Raw genomic sequence first — 15,505 nt, 5'->3', positions numbered from 1 at the left:
CCCCTTCGAGCCCCTCAGCCTCATCTCCTCAGGTGCTGGCGGCCACGTATTCCCCCACCCCCCCCGCTGGCCCCCTGCTTGGCAGACGGGTGCACCTAAGCCTTTCCAGATAAGCCTATCCCTGGGGGGCCCGGCAGAGCTCCACTGGTAACTTGCCTGCAAGGCGGCACTCTGACTGCAGCCTTGTCGTCCCCGGGCTGAGGGCGGGAATGAGCCAGACGCCCTTTTTTTCCCGTCTTACAGGGATTTGGTTTGACATCCTCTCGGGCATCGGCAAGTTCTCTGTTATCATCAACGTAAGTGCTTTTGCTTTCATGACACCCTCGCTCTGTGGGAGGGGCTTTCCCGGGGAGCGGAGGTCCTCAGGGCAGGAAACCTGTCCTGGTACCTCACAGCTTCTTCCATTTGGAGCTCTGTTTAAGACGGCGCCCCGCGCCCACCCACTCCCCACCCCTCGTTAATATCGCGTACACGCCTTCTAAGTCATCAGGCTGTTGCCAGAGGTGTGCAGCTTTGTCGTACATTTCGCTAAGAGCAAGAAAGGCAGTTACCCAGCAGAATGCGTACCTCGGCCTTAAGAGTCCAGATCAGATCTTTCATCGGAGCCAAGAATCATGAGGAAAGAGTTGCACATATCTAGCCATCTCTTTCCTTTCCTTTTCTACCCCGGAGCTGAACAATACCTGGATCATCGCCCAGGCTGCAGTTCCTAATTACCGTTTCTCCAGGCTGTCAATGTAAGGTCTTAATTATCCCTGGCGGTGCTTGGTTAAGATAGGACGTGGAAGAAGAGGGGTCCTGCCTGCTCTGACCTCCTTAACTGCCTTGCCAGACGTGTCCACATGTCGGAGGAAATCCTGCTGGGCCCAAGCCAGCAGCTCCTTTGGCGTCTGCGTTCCATACGGATGGTGGTCAGGCAGGGCCTCCTCTTCCATCTCCTGAAACAGCATCTGCCAGCTCAGCCCACATCAAGAAAGCCACAGGCCCCTTTCCCTTGGTAGAGAAACACGGATTCTGGCCGTGACCTGGCTACCGACTAAAAACACATGAGATGGCACGAGGTGTGCAGAGAGGCAGAGGGGATCAGCCCGTCACACGTGGGATGTTTGATGTAGGAAGTGCACATCTCATGGCTGAGAAATTAGGTGCAGTTTGATCAGTACCTACTTTGCAGTTGTGTCTTCTAGAAAAGAGCCCCTGAGTACCAAGCACTTTTCATCTACAACAGAATGACAGGACGTTTTACTTCCTTGGCCGTTCTAAGACTTCTTATCTGTAAGAAATGGGAGAGAATAAGAGTCTCACCAAATCGATCAGTCTGGAAATTAAATGGGATGATGAAAGGACGTATGGCCCGTGCTCCGTTAATTACAGCTGTGATTATTAGAAGTCCGTTACTCACTCTCAGATATGGTTATGGCCATGCACACTCGTATATACATTTAGAAAACAATACCTAAACTGCATTTTTTAAAAGGGCTTTAATTGTTGGTGCCGAGGACAGTATAAACACCTGCCAAAAAGATGTAAGATTTTCTTTGCAGAAAGTCCCCCCTCATCCGAACAGGCAGTCGTTCATTTGTCGTTTGGTTTGCTCCACAGACATTTATAAGGAACTTAGATACGCCAGGCGCTACGTCGGGTGTGTGCGTTTCATCCAGCAGGACCTACTCCTTTCTTCTCTGTATCTCACTTTTTCTAAGCAAAATGGATGAAAGAGCGACTTCCATTGTATGATGGGCTAAAAAGGGCTGAGAGATGATGGTCAAACTGAGGTTCACCGTGGAACCATATCCTTGGTGTTCCTGGCTTTCTCGTGTCCCTCAGGGGCAGATGTATTCCATATATGGCCATTTGGTATCCTTGCCCGTCACACTTAAGTGGCCCTCTCACCACTATCAGTAATTTTCTCAGAAAATCTTCCACTCTACTTTGGCATGGCCAATGCCAGCATCAATTCAGATATCTCAGAGATGATTCATGCCCTCCCTCACCAAATAGTCCAAACTGGCTTAGCATCCTTTGCTTCGGTGGTTGTAATTCCCTCTCTTGACAGCCACTGACTTGTGGGTTTCCTTACATGTATGAAAGATGGAAAAGCCAGGGGAGTCCATGTTGTGAGCTCAGGGACAAGGACTCTGTATCAATCAGAGCAGGGCCTCTGGATGGAGAGCCCAGAGGGGACAGTCTCTTAGGCAGATGGACCTGTGTCACCCGCATGGTGTCCATCCTGACAGTTCCTCAGGTGCTTGTGGTTCTACCCCCAGGCTTTTGTCATCGCGGTCACCTCCGACTTCATCCCCCGCCTGGTGTATCAGTACTCCTACAGTCACAACGGGACTCTGCATGGCTTTGTCAACCACACCCTCTCCTTTTTCAACGTCAGCCAGCTGAAGGAGGGAACGCAGCCCGAGAACTCGCAGTTTGACCAGGAGGTTCAGTTCTGCAGGTAAAGTCATCGGGGGCAGGAGGGCAGCAGAGGACTAGAAGCGGCAGGTCCAGGTAATTATCCGGATGAGTTAAGACTTACATCATTATTCTCCTTCGCTTCTGTCTCCTACCCCCAAACCCCAGATCCCTACAAGTCAATTTCAATGAATTGTCCAATATTTATTGAGTGACTTTTGCTAGACACCGTGGAGCAGATAAAAAAGTATATAGGTTCGTCCTTACCATCAAGGGAAGGTCTGGTTTATGGTCTGGCTGGGAGGAAAACAGAACTGGTAGGACACTGCAGGTTATTCAGTGTTTATGTCTAGTATGGACCATGAGCCTTATGCGTGTTCGAAGGAGAAGGAGAACAGTGAAGGCTGGAATGGAAAGGGTAGGCTTCTTGGAGGGGCCATGAGGAGTTGTAGGGCAAAACGAGAGAGTATCCTAGGTATGGAGTCAGCATGGGCCAGGTCACGGGGGTGGGGACAAATCTGAGGTGTTAAACACTTAGGGGCTGGTTGCTGGAGTTGGCAAGGAGAGTGCTTGGGAGATAATAATAGGGAATAACATAGGAAATACAATATAGAGAGCAACTCCTAGGGTAGCATAAGCCAAAGCATTGTTGAATTTGTTGAATTTCAGTCGGTAGGATGAAGTAGATAATGGGAAATCTCGACATCTTACAGGAATTTTAATGTGATGCAATAGGAAGTTGCGGACCTTTTTAGGGCCAGGGAATTATAGGCTGAAGTGTGGGCTTAGGAAAACTAATCCGGTCTCAGAGGGGAAGATGGGCTAGAATTGGGCTAACTCGAGGGCGGCTGAGGTGCTACATCATTCAGACATGACCGGTGGTAGGCACGGACCAGAGAGGTGGAAGCAATTCAGAGGGAGGGAGAAGATGAACTACTTAATGTCCTACATTACAAAGCTGGGTACCAGAGACACGAGAGAGAGTGAGGCAAGGATAACTCCGAAGTTTGGGCTGAAGCCAGAGGCCTGGGAAATTGTGGGTCCAATGACAGGGATGGGGAAGATGCCAAGAGAATCTAATTTATAATAAGTTAGATGAATTTGATTCCAGTCATGTTGCACTTAACATGATGGTCGGAAATCTAAGCGGCAATTTCCATCTAACACGTAGAGGGAATAGCTGGAATTCCTGAGAGGACCAAGTTAGAGTCCTGATTGTAATTTGTCAGCCCAGGGATCCTTGAAGCTGAGAAACAGAAAACTCTCCACTACTTACCAGAGAAGGACAAAGAAAGAGAAAAAGAGCAGGGGGAATGAATTCTTTAACCCTTTTGTACCTTGGTTAAGTGATTGTCCCCATAAAGGACTCGATCCAAGATCACACCCCATATATTTAAACAGAACAATAACTACAACAAACCCCAAACCTAGAAAAAGGTATCAGAGGACACATGTAGGGTTTTCTTGGACCATCCCCAATAGTGTCTGATGTAAAAGCTGTTCGTGCTCCATTGAAGAAGCAGTAGCAGTGCCCCGGTTGTGTTTGCAGCAGTGATGACCCTGGGCGTGTCTGTCGTGCTTTTCCACCTGGGATGCCTTGGTACCCAAGGTCAGACGTTTGTAAGATGGCTGCTCAGGTTCAGACTCATTCCGAACCACAAAAGGGAGAAAACGAATTGGACTTCCCAACCCAGATGACTGAGTTAAACAACCTTCCCAATATGTGATTTACATAGAAGGGTATTCTGGTCCCAGGAGCAATAACTTCAGGGCTTAACACTAGCCAACCAGAAAGGCTCAAAATCAGGGACCAGATCTAAGAATAGGTAAGTCCATTTATTCACAGATACTGATTCATATAGCCTAGATGTTTCTAGCATTTTCACATCTGGGACTACAACGAGTCTAACTCGAGCAGGCAGATTTGCTACTACCCTGCATTGCCCAGGGGCCACTGCTGGCGCGCCAGACTGTCTGTCCATGGTGCTGGATTTGGGTCTGCAGATCCCCTGTACAGTGGGGTCTGGACCAGCTGGTGGCCTTTCCTGGTCGCATTTAGATTTGCTCCAGCAGGGTACGTGAAGTCAGTCAGCACCTTCACAGTAAACGAACGGGCACTGAAAAGTGAGAAGGACAAAATCATTTTTGTAACTGGAAGGTGCAGAAATCATCTTGTTGAAACTCTCGTTCTACCTAAAAAGAAACCAAGGCTTAGAATGTTGAAGAGTTTTCCAAGATCGCAGAGGTTTCTAGCAACACATCGGAAGCAAGACTCACGTCTCTCCAGGAGCACAAGCTTCATCGCCCATGCTCAGGGGGGAGCAGCACGAGTGTGACTTGTCACGTGGGGAAGCAAGGCTAACGCTGTTCCTTTGGTTGGTCTAGAAGCACAAGTCTATCCAGAGCACCAAGGGACTCTGACCTTGTCCTTGACCATCACATCTTCCAGTGACACTATGAATGTGCTTTCCAGATACATCAGGGGCTTACACTGGCTTAAACACAAAGGGACTTCCATGCCTCTCTATTGAAAGTCAAGGGTAGTTCTAGTTGGGTAGATTGGATTCAATCTGCCCAAACCAAATCTTTCTCCATCTTCCAACCCTACTGTAGTCAGTGATGGCTATAGTTCCAAGCACTGGATGATTGCCAGCAGCTACAGGCCAGTATCATACTGTGTCCGAGTCCAGTGGGAAAAAAAAGCCTATACTTCTTTCCCAACAATCTCAACAAATCCTGCTGCAGCTTGTTGGCTGGGATTAGTACGCACTTCCTACCCAGAGCCGATCACTGTGGCCAGAAGAATGCAATGCTTTCCGTGGTCTTTGGGGCCGTGGGGTTAGGGGTAGGAAGTGAAATTATCTCCATCTGAAGCACGTGATCTCAGACTAGGGGGTAGTTCCCTCCTCCTCTGAGATCTGAAGTCAAGATGAATGGATGAATGCAACTCAACCAAAACAACGGGTGCCCAGGAGACCAGGTGTTATTAGCACACATGGATCACATCGAGCTTTGCTGTATCTGCCGTCAGAGTCACTGGACTTTCCAGCCAGCTGTAAAGCCCTGATAACTCTTCCCTCCATTGTTTCCAGGAAAGTAGATGGGATCGTGGCTCATCTGTGGCCTGCTAAGTGGCGGAATTAACACTGGGTGCGTGTGCAGGAAGTGCATGCTGTATTTCTGTCAAGAAAAATGTACCTGCAGAAAACAGATCATTCAGGAATCAAACCAAAAGCGTTTCTGGCGTGTCCACCATTGTTTCTTGACTCCGTACCAGTGGGGATCGTAGGTTCATTGTGCATCTATTTTTGAGGCGTTACTATAGGCTTGGCATTGGTTATATAAGAGGGAACAAGACGCAGTGCCTCCCTCGAGGAGTCTAGCTGGACAGGCGAGGTGAGCATGCGCACAAGCAGTGAGAACAGAGCTTCCGTATGTGCAGTCGGGCAACTGCAGGGAGCTCTCAGAGCCTTGGAGGAGGAGGCCGTGCACCTGACCCAGACCTAAGTGTCCAGTGCCAGAGCGGCCAGAAGGAGAACCTGTTGAAACTGCTCACTCACAGGACCGAGCCGGCCTGGGTGGGAGGAGCGGTGATGGGCGGGAGGGGGCCGTCAGGTGGTGACAGAGGTCCAGGGAGAACAGGGTGTCCCAGGCAGAGGGGCTAGATCATGCTCAGTGGTCAGAGCTGGAATGAGAGGCATGAGCTAAGAGGGGTGAGGCGGGGAGAAAAACAGAAGCCAGACCAGGAAGATCACGTTGGTCACGGGGTGGGGGGGGTGTGGACTCACCTTAGGGCCCTGGGAGCCATGGTGGGGGATGGAAGGGACTTCTCACTGGTATCATCTCTGACTGCGCTGTGGAGACCAGTGGGTTACATTGAAAATAAAGAGCTGCCCGGACTTCCCTGGTGGCACAGTGGTTGAGAATCTGCCTTCCAATGCAGGGGACACGGGTTCGTGCCCCGGTCTGGGAGGATCCCACATGCCGTGGAGCGACTAGGCCCGTGAGCCACAACTACTGAGCCTGCGCGTCTGGAGCCTGTGCTCCGCAACAAGAGAGGCCGCGATAGTGAGAGGCCTGCGCACCGCGATAAAGAGTGGCCCCCACTCACTGCAACAGGAGAAAGCCCTTGCACAGAAACGAAGACCCAACAGAGCAAAAATAAATAAATTAATTAATAAACTCCTACCCCCAACATCTAAAAAAAAAAAAAAGAGCTGCCCTAATCTGAAATGTAAGCAGGTGTCTGGAGAGTGGGGTCATCGAATCATCTAGATATGCCGTCTCAAGTGGGTTTACTTTGGGGGCTACCTATCCTAGGTGGATGAGGATTGCTGATGAAAATCTCTACCTACCCCAGGTAGGTTCTAATCACCGCATGCCGTGTGGACCTGTCTGGCTCACCATAGTCTCTGGAGGTTGATGAAGTGGAGGCATAAACTACTGATGTCTTTGTAAGCCAGGATTTGTCAGCAGCTGTCAGAAATAGAAATGAAGGGAGTGGGGGATGGAGGGGGCTGGGGAGAGAGAGAGAGAGAGAGAGAGAGAGAGACTGATTATGAGAAACACAGACAACGCTAGAACTAGCCCCAAAGCCCACGTTTAGAACCGCTCCCATGATGGGAAATGAAAAGTTTGTCCTGATTTTCTGGCAAATAGTGTTGGGAACTCGATGACCCTTCTTATTCTTAGCTCTCCGTGACCCCCGGAGATAAATGTGGTCAAGTAAAACTGAGGTCTCCAGCTCCAGTCCGGCCTCGCCAGGGATAGAGGTATCTTAAAAATAGCAATAAAATTTAGGACAAGTCTCCGGCTGCCCATTTGAGATGCATTCCCAGCATTTTTGGAGCCACGTCTGCCTCAGCCATCTAACTGCCCCGGCCGGGCTGCTCCGTAAACAGCCCCGTGACGTCAGTCTGCAGGCTTGATTAGTGGTCATTTGACAGGGTCCAGAGACCACTGTATCCTACAGGCTGGATGGTGACTCAGGCTCCTGGCTCAGCGGAGTGGAGCAGAGAGGTCAGTAGGGCAGGGCCTGGCCAGGGACCCGGGTCTGAGAGCTCAAGGAGCCCACCTGGGCTTGGGCAACCCACTGGGTCTGTTTGGAGATGCTGAGCATTCCGAAACAGCATCCTTGGATGGCTCCTGCAGGTTTTTCTGCAGGACCCAAGGTCTTCCCTATCCCAAGGTCCTGGGATTTTCCTTCCAGGGTTTGTCTGCCTCTCATCTGTTTCTGGCTGAGACCAGAGGGAGAGCCAGCTTTCTGTGGTGGTGCCTTTCCTGATCTTTATCGACCACGGCCTGATTAGTTTGTAATGGCCTGTGCTGTTTTCCCTTGTTCAAAGTCAATTACAGAAGACACTTTTAAGCAGCTCAGATGGTACAGAAATACCGTGTGCCATTGTTTTCAGCCCTAATATGATATTACTTGCCACTGGGACTATTACATTTTTCTTTTTTTACATACCACTGTTTTGAGTTGAGAAATGCATTTACTAATTGATTTATAATGTCACTAAAACATCATTTTTTTTAAAAAAAGCCATTTCTGAATGTCAGTGACCAACCCCTCAGTTTGTTACATGGGCACCCTTCCTGCCCGCAGTGATTCTGTACTGTGATGAATTGTGGCCAGTTGCACTGTCACTGGTCACCCCTGCAAGTGAGGATGGGAAGGGATGTCTGAGCCCGGAGTCTCTCTTCCCACTGTGCACCTCAGTTTCCCCATCTGTAAAAGTGGGGACTTGGAATAAATAATCTCCAAAGCTTCTTTTCTACTTAGTGTAAACATATAATAGTGAATGACGCATGTAATACATTACTTTATCCCTGAAAAAATTCTAAACATTACAGGCAACCTCTCCAACTCTGTCCCACCTCCTCTCAGCCCTGCCCAGCCCTAGGCATCTTCCCAGCGGTAGCCACGGCGACACATTTCTATGACTCTTTCTCAGACATTGTTCTATGGATTAACATAAAAATGGATTTATGGAACCTTTAAGAGGTTTCACGGACTCGTTTTATAATAATGAAATATATTTTGAGTTAATAGGAACCTTGTTTCTTTAGGTAGTGTATAAATCCAACTCAATGTGATTATTTCATAGGGTTAGAACAATCTAGGTAAAATATGAATGCGGTTTTTTTTTTTTTTTTTTTTTCTTTTTGCGGTATGCGGGCCTCTCACTGTTGTGGCCTCTCCCGTTGCGGAGCACAGGCTCCGGATGCGCAGGCCCAGCGGCCATGGCTCACGGGCCCAGCCGCTCCGCGGCATATGGGATCCTCCCAGACCGGGGCACGAACCCGTATCCCCTGCATCGGCAGGCGGACTCTCAACCACTGCGCCACCAGGGAGGCCCTGAATGCAGTTTTAAAGCTGAGAAAATGTTGATTTTTGTACCACTTTTACTTTTCGTACGTGAGTCTGCCTCACTTCATAGTATAACTTTGCTCCTGGAAGCTTAGTATAAAGATATATTGGAGTCAACCGAATGTTACCATTAATTGCATCCTTCTTTTGAAATGACGAACTTTTTATTATAAAAGTAATTCTATATAATGTATGTGTGTATATGCATATGTGTGTGTATATGTGTGTACATACATATAAAAGGAAAAGCCCCTCTTCTCAGCCCCTAGCCCAGTCATTCTCTCCCAGAAGAAACCGCTGTGTCCATTTCTGCCTCCAGAAATTACACCCATGTGTGCTGTCTTCTTTACTGCTCACTGTGTTTCCCTTTAACATTCAGTGCACACACACACGTACACACACGCACGTGTGCTCATTGGCTCATGGTGGGCTGAGAGGGCTCTCACGTGTGCACCTACTGTATACTCGGCATGGTGATGCCCGTTTTGTTGGCTCCGTGTGAATTAGAGCGCTGAGGTTAGGGATGTGGAATAACTTTCTCGGGTTCGTACAGTTAGTAAGTGGCCCAGCCACTCCAGTGCAGACATGCTTTTTAGACACTCTAGTCGTTTCTTTATTGGGAGACTCTCCTTATTACAAGACTACAGGGAACTCTCAAACTCAATGTTAAGGCTCAAAGAAAATAAAGGAAGACCGAAGGGATGAGGGTGAGATCTGGGAACCATTCCTAAAATTGTATCCCCGAGCTTCAATCCCAGCCAGCAGATGCAGGAAGTGACCAGATGTGGGGTTCGCCCAGCTCTTGGCCACCCAGTGGGACCTCGGGAGAGCCAAAGCTCTCAAAACCAGGGGAAAGGGTATGCTTCGGAAAGCATTTGAGTTAATGAGAATGGGGCAGAAGTTCTCCTTCCCATCAGCCTGAGGCTTGCCTGCTTTGTGCCATTTACCTGGACCTAGAGCCTGAGAGAAGCCCCCTGCAGTTGGGCATTGGCTTTCTCTTTTTTATTCATCTCAGCATCATGGGAAATTCGGAGCATCTGAGCTTGAGTGCTCAGAAATCCTCCTGGAAAGCCAGGGGAGCTGGGAGCAGGGATGTGTATGCTCCATCTCCTTTTAACAGAAGACGCGTATTTCTTAAGTCCCCTTCGGCTAAAGGAGAAAGCACAGCTCCCATATATTGAGTCCTCTGATATGTCTGGTAGTATGCCGAGTGGTCTTCGTTACAGCTTTGTGAGATGGAAAGTCCACACGTTTCATGGACGAGGATCCCGGCCATCAGATCTTTGGGTAACTGTCTAGAGGACGGAGCACTGAAAGAGTGGGCGTGGGATCAGGCCTTCACCTGCTGACTCCAAAGCCCATGCTTTTGCCCATGCTGTTCTCTGCTCTAGGCTTGGAAGTGAAATAGACAGACAACTGTCACCAGGCTGGCCACAATTAAGTCCACTAGCCACCCTGTCTTTTCTGGACATTTCTAGTCTTAAAACTAATGATCTCTTTGTTTAATTAGTGTCTTCTGATTACTCAGAAACATTTGACATGCTTGACTTCTTAGGATGAATTTTTTTTTAAATTCTGAAATCTGAGCTTATATTGGAATGTAAATAAGCAATCATTTACCTGGTGGCAGAGGCTTACTGGAATCAGTGTCTTTCAAACTATGAATTCATCAGTTAGGAAATCACTTTAGTGGGTCATGACCAGCATTTTAAAGACTAGGATAGGAGCAGATAGCAGAGAACAAGAAACTATCAGTGCGCAGCACACAGCCAGGATGAGTATGTTTCGTGTGTGTGTGTGATTTTTATTTCTGTGATATACATGTACGTGTGCACTAATGTAAAATGCATTGCTTACTCCAGGTCAGTTTTTTTTTTAAAGTGAGCTTTGAAAAGAGAAATGTGAAGAGATGTGTAATTCATTAAATTGTTTGTTGCTGTTTTCTGGGCATAGCTTGCCCTGTAGTTACTGACAAAGCACCCTTAGGCCATTGGCACAGACGGATTGCAAGTTGAGCTTTCTGGACGTATCTGTGTGTTAATCTTTCCCCAGATCCTTGATTAGATGGATGTGCCTGCCAGATTCAAAACATGTTTTGGACACTCGGGGAGGGCAAAGTGACATTTCCCAAAGCTGTAGTGAGTTAGTAGCAGAAGTGGGACCAGAATTAGATTATTTATGGATTCTTTGCAGACTGGAAAAAAAAAAAAAGAGGGCTGAGCAATGGCTGTCATACTGAGGTCAGTGAGCAGCTGTTCCTTCATTGATGGAGCTAGAAAACAAGGGAAATGGACTTTGATTGCAGCAGCAGGGATTGGGCTAGACCTGGGGAGGGATTTCCTCACCGTAAAAAGTAGGGTGTGTGTGTATCACCCCTCCTCCAGAGGTCTTGAGAAAAGCAAGATAAATTCCCTTCTGCCGTGGGGTTTTGGGGGGACAGCAGTAGGGTGGGCGAGCCTGAGTTTTTTTCCACCCAAATGTCCTTATTCCCTTGGCCATACCCGCCCTCTCTCCCATGAGCAGGCGTGGTCTGGAGCTGGCTGTGTTTCTGTCCTCAGCTGAGGATGGTGAGGATGAGCCCCATGGTGTTTAGCTGGGTTGCAGTTAGCTTTGCATTTCTTCCGGATGACAAACCAGGCCTGCAGCAGCTGTGATCAGCTGTTGGAAGAGAGGAACCGGGTGGGGGGGGCAGCTCCTGGCCTCTTGCCCAGCCCTAGTCCAGCGCTCAGCACCCACCTCTCCGCTTGCCTCTTTCTGCGGCTGGCTCTTCCCACTATGACTTCTTCTGCCTTTTCCCCTGCATCTCTTTTCATCTTCCTCTGTTTTTTTCTCTTCTCCCCTTATCTCTTCTTGGGCCATCAAAAGCCACGGTGCTTCTACGTGGATCTTTTAGAGCAGCGGGTTCATTCAGCACAGGGGAAGGTTCAGAGAGCACCCACTGCTGAATCCCCTCCCCCGAACAGCAGCTGGTAGTCAGGAGCTTTCCGACAATAGGAGAAAAGCCCAGATTCAGGCAGACTTGGATCCTCACCTTGACTCCACCCCTTGCTGGCCAATCATTGAACTTCTCTGAGCCTCAGTTTCCTCCTGGGTTATACAGGGATATCCATGCCTTCTTGAGGATCTTGTTGTGAAATGAGGAAACCTCCAGAAGAGCCCCTTGCTTGGGGATGGACGCACACTGCACGTTCAGTCTATGCTTGTTTTCCTTCTGGGCCCCTCCTGAGACAGAGTTCCCTCCCCACCTTCCTCAGCAGCCGTGCACCCCGCTTGGTGGCCTGATGCCACCCCACCTCTTGCTTTAGCCCAGGACTTGTTTTGCTTTTACTGAGCATCGAAGATTGGTTGAATTCCATGGAGAAAACAGTTCCGTGAAGGGGCATAATTCTTCTGTACCAACTCTTGTTATTTTTCCAGGATTAGAAAAAAAGGGAGTCTGAGAAAATAAGCTGTTTTTAACATGAGTCATCCCAAGATGGGGGGAAAAGGCAACAGCTCGGACAAGCCCTGGACCTCACCATGGTCTGAGCTTACGTCAGGCACTGACATTTTATTTCTTAAACCACATGGGCAGGTGATAAAGATGGTTAGTGAAAGGGGATATTGCCCAACCGAGACTCTTACCACTGCCCTCCTCCCAAAATTCACTCAGCCTTCAGCTTGCTCTGAATCAGCCATCAAGCGAGGCTGGCCCCTCTCATAGCCGTGGTCCCAGAGCAGCCGGCTGGGGAGGACACCCTTGACCGTCTGCTGGCACCTGCGTCTTCACTGAGCCCTGGGCTGCGGAGCAATGTACGTGGTGTCCGGGGGTCTCCCCGCCCCTCAGAGCCCACAGGCTAGTGGAGCCAGGATGGCTTCCTAGTCCTGGGTTCCTCTCATGATTCCTGGGCTCCTCTGGAAGGAGGATCCAGAGGAAGCTTCTGGGGATGTTGGAGAGAGTAAGAAAGCCACTTCTAGGCTGATGTTGACTTTTTTGGACGTTGTTGGCTGGGCCGTGGACTCCTCATCTCTGCCTCCTACGCCCCCAAGTCTGAGAGCCAGGGCTTTGCCTGCTGCTTTGACCTTTGAGGCTGCACCAGAGAAGGAGCTCCTTCTCTCCATTTCCTCCCAGTCTTCACGTGGCCTTTCTTTCTGGACAGGTTTAAGGATTACCGGGAGCCGCCCTGGGCCCCGAACCCATATGAGTTTTCCAAGCAGTACTGGTCCGTTCTGTCTGCCCGTCTGGCTTTTGTCATCATCTTCCAGGTGAGTTGTTCAGATAAGGCACAGCGGGTCAGGATCCGGGCTGCAGGGGTACCGATGGCCCCGTCTCCGGGTTTTCAGGGCGCTCTGTGACTCAGGGGCCTACGCGTGCGGCCGGCAGCCCTGAGACCCTTCCCTGGGTGAAGGCTTTCATTAGCGGCTGGATTTGCAGAAGGAGGATAAAGCATAGAGTAAGGTTACAAGACAGGTGTGGAGTCAGGTGCAGGGTGGAGACTGATTCCCATTTAAACTGAAGACCAGAAAGTGGGGAACAGCATGGGAGACCATAGCCTCACCTCGAAGGCAGACAGACCGTCCCGCCTGGTCTCTGCACCCAAGAAAGGCCTTGAGTTCTGACCCTTTCTTCCAGCTCTCGCCTCTCCTTTATTGTGTTGTTTCGGCCCCTGAGACACCTGGTGGGAAAGGCCCCCAGAGCCCCCCGGCTGCCCCGGGTGAATAGCAAACCTGAGCTGACGATTCCTATCTCCCACAATAGCTGAAGCTACAATTGCGTCGCCGAGATTCTCCAGGCTCGAGGGCCCCGTTCCCACTGGGGTCCTGCCAGCCTTGGAGCAGGGCTGGGGCACCAGTCCAGATCCCTTTCCGGTCACCACCCCTACCCCCAGGCTTTTGTAGTCCCTGAAGGCAGGTCCCTGGAGGGCTCTAAGGTATCCTGCCCCCGGCCCCCAGCCCAGGAAGTAAAGAAGCTCCCCAGCTAGTCTTTCACCTGGAGAAGCAGGCATTCTTCCTCTTGGAGAGATGAGGCAATATGTGTGCCCAATCCTCACCTGTCCCCTGGCTGCCCCGCCTGCAGAAGCCCTCCTTACTTTACCACGTGTCACGTGTCACTTTCACTCCCCGAGAGGACTTGGTTTAAAAGGCCAGCGTCTGACTTGACCAAGCAGCTCCAGATCGCTTATGGCACCCGGCAGCCTCTGGGAGCAGCCCTTGGTTCCCAAGTCTTCCCTGGGCCCTGGGAGCACGCAGGGTTCAAGGTTGAGCTGGGGGTGCGTTCAGAGCGTGGAAGACAGATGGCAGGGCTCTGATATCTCTTGGGCTGTCACTATCCTCCAGGTCTAAGGAGAGGGGGCGTGCGAGCCTAAGATGGGCAGGCAGAGGAAGCTACAGCTGGAGGGTGAGGGACAGCCTGCAGAAAGCCTGGGATCCAGAGCATACGGGGAGCTGCCCTTTAAAGGGCGGTGCTGGCACTGCCGAAGTATTCACCCACTTAAATAGGAAACGCCCCCAGGAAGGGAGGGTCTTATCCTACCCTACGGGAGGGGAGTGGCTTACTGGGGGGAAGGAAGGCACTTACAGATGTGCACAGAACCTCAGAACCGATGCAGGCCTTTTGAGGCAGGGCCCAGGCAGGCAGTGACACCAGAACGTGGGGTTGGCTGAGGTCGGAAGTCAGTGCAGAAACCAAGGGTCCACCTCCGATATGGGGACGGAGGGACAGCTGGGAAGAAGAGAGGGGCGGTTGGTTCAGAGATAGCCCTGCAGGGGCCGTTGGGCGTTACGGCTGCTTTCTGAAAAGCTCTGGAGCCCGGATCCTGGAGGCAAGAACAGGACACACGGGGGCAGGGGGGGCGGAGGGGAAGAAGCCGGTGAACACTGTCTGGCCGTGCGTGGGAGGGGCGCTCGGGGAGATGGGCGCTGTCCCTACTCCACTTTCACCCGGGGACCCCAAGGGACAGTGATGCTCGTTGGCTGAGGTCACCCACTAGTCGGCCGAGGAGCCAGAGGAACCCAGAGGCCCCCTGCCCCCCCGGGTCTGGGGTCTGTGCCCTCACCACTGCCCACCCCGCCTGCCCCGGGGCGGTGGAGCCCTCCCGCCCAGCCTCTCCTCTCACCACCCCCCTTCTGGTTCTCAAAGAACCTGGTGATGGTCCTGAGCGTCCTTGTGGACTGGATGATCCCTGACATCTCCACCGACATCAGTGACCAGATCAAGAGGGAGAAGAGCCTGTTCGTGGACTTCTTCCTGAAAGAGGAGCATGAGAAGCTCAGGCCGAAGGAGGAACCTGCCTGGAGGAGCCAGGGCACCAGCCGTCGCAGTGCGGGGAGCCCGGCAGCCAGCCCAGTGCCCTCGGGCTGGAGCCAGCTGGGCAGCAGCACGTCCCCAGGGTCCCAGCACACCAGTGTGTGACCAGCTGAGACCAGCACGGGGCTGCGCACCCGCATGGGTGTGGTGTCCGTCCTTCTGCAGGATCTGGCCTGAGGGGCTCTTGAAAAGGGCGTGTGTGTGTGTGTGTGTGTGTGTGTGTACAGAGATTGGAGACAGGAGGCAGAGAATGGGTGCAGGAGGGAAGAGAATGATGCTGCTTCTCAGAAACTTCAAGCTTGGGTTTCTTTTAGGTCCTCTTTTGAGCTGTATCCTTTGGGCGATTGGTACCCCCTTTTGCATCTATTGGTGAAAGAACTGGGTCTCTCCAGCCCAGAGTCCCAGGCACCTCGAGCCTTGCCCTGTGCCCCCTCAGATACCAT

The 15,505-nt window shown here is 50.9% G+C and overlaps 1 protein-coding gene across 2 annotated transcripts in view; it reads left to right on the top strand.

The window, feature by feature from the left end:
* Nucleotides 1–15,167, top strand: part of ANO2 (anoctamin 2) — a gene marked incomplete at both ends in the record, with an annotated part of 339,298 nt that extends 324,131 nt beyond the window's left edge. For both annotated transcript variants that reach the window (XM_081247877.1, XM_081247876.1), the window contains 4 exons: nucleotides 244–296; nucleotides 2,268–2,449; nucleotides 12,916–13,021; nucleotides 14,895–15,167. In XM_081247877.1, coding sequence (XP_081104003.1) covers nucleotides 244–296; nucleotides 2,268–2,449; nucleotides 12,916–13,021; nucleotides 14,895–15,167 — 614 coding nt within the window. The remainder of the gene's footprint in view (nucleotides 1–243; nucleotides 297–2,267; nucleotides 2,450–12,915; nucleotides 13,022–14,894) is intronic.
* Between the last annotated feature and the right edge of the window lie 338 nt (nucleotides 15,168–15,505).

Source organism: Mesoplodon bidens (genome assembly GCF_964165515.1).
Source record: "Mesoplodon bidens genome assembly, chromosome: 11".
NCBI classification, from domain to species: Eukaryota; Metazoa; Chordata; class Mammalia; order Artiodactyla; family Ziphiidae; genus Mesoplodon; species Mesoplodon bidens.
This window is presented reverse-complemented; position numbering and strand designations above follow the sequence as displayed.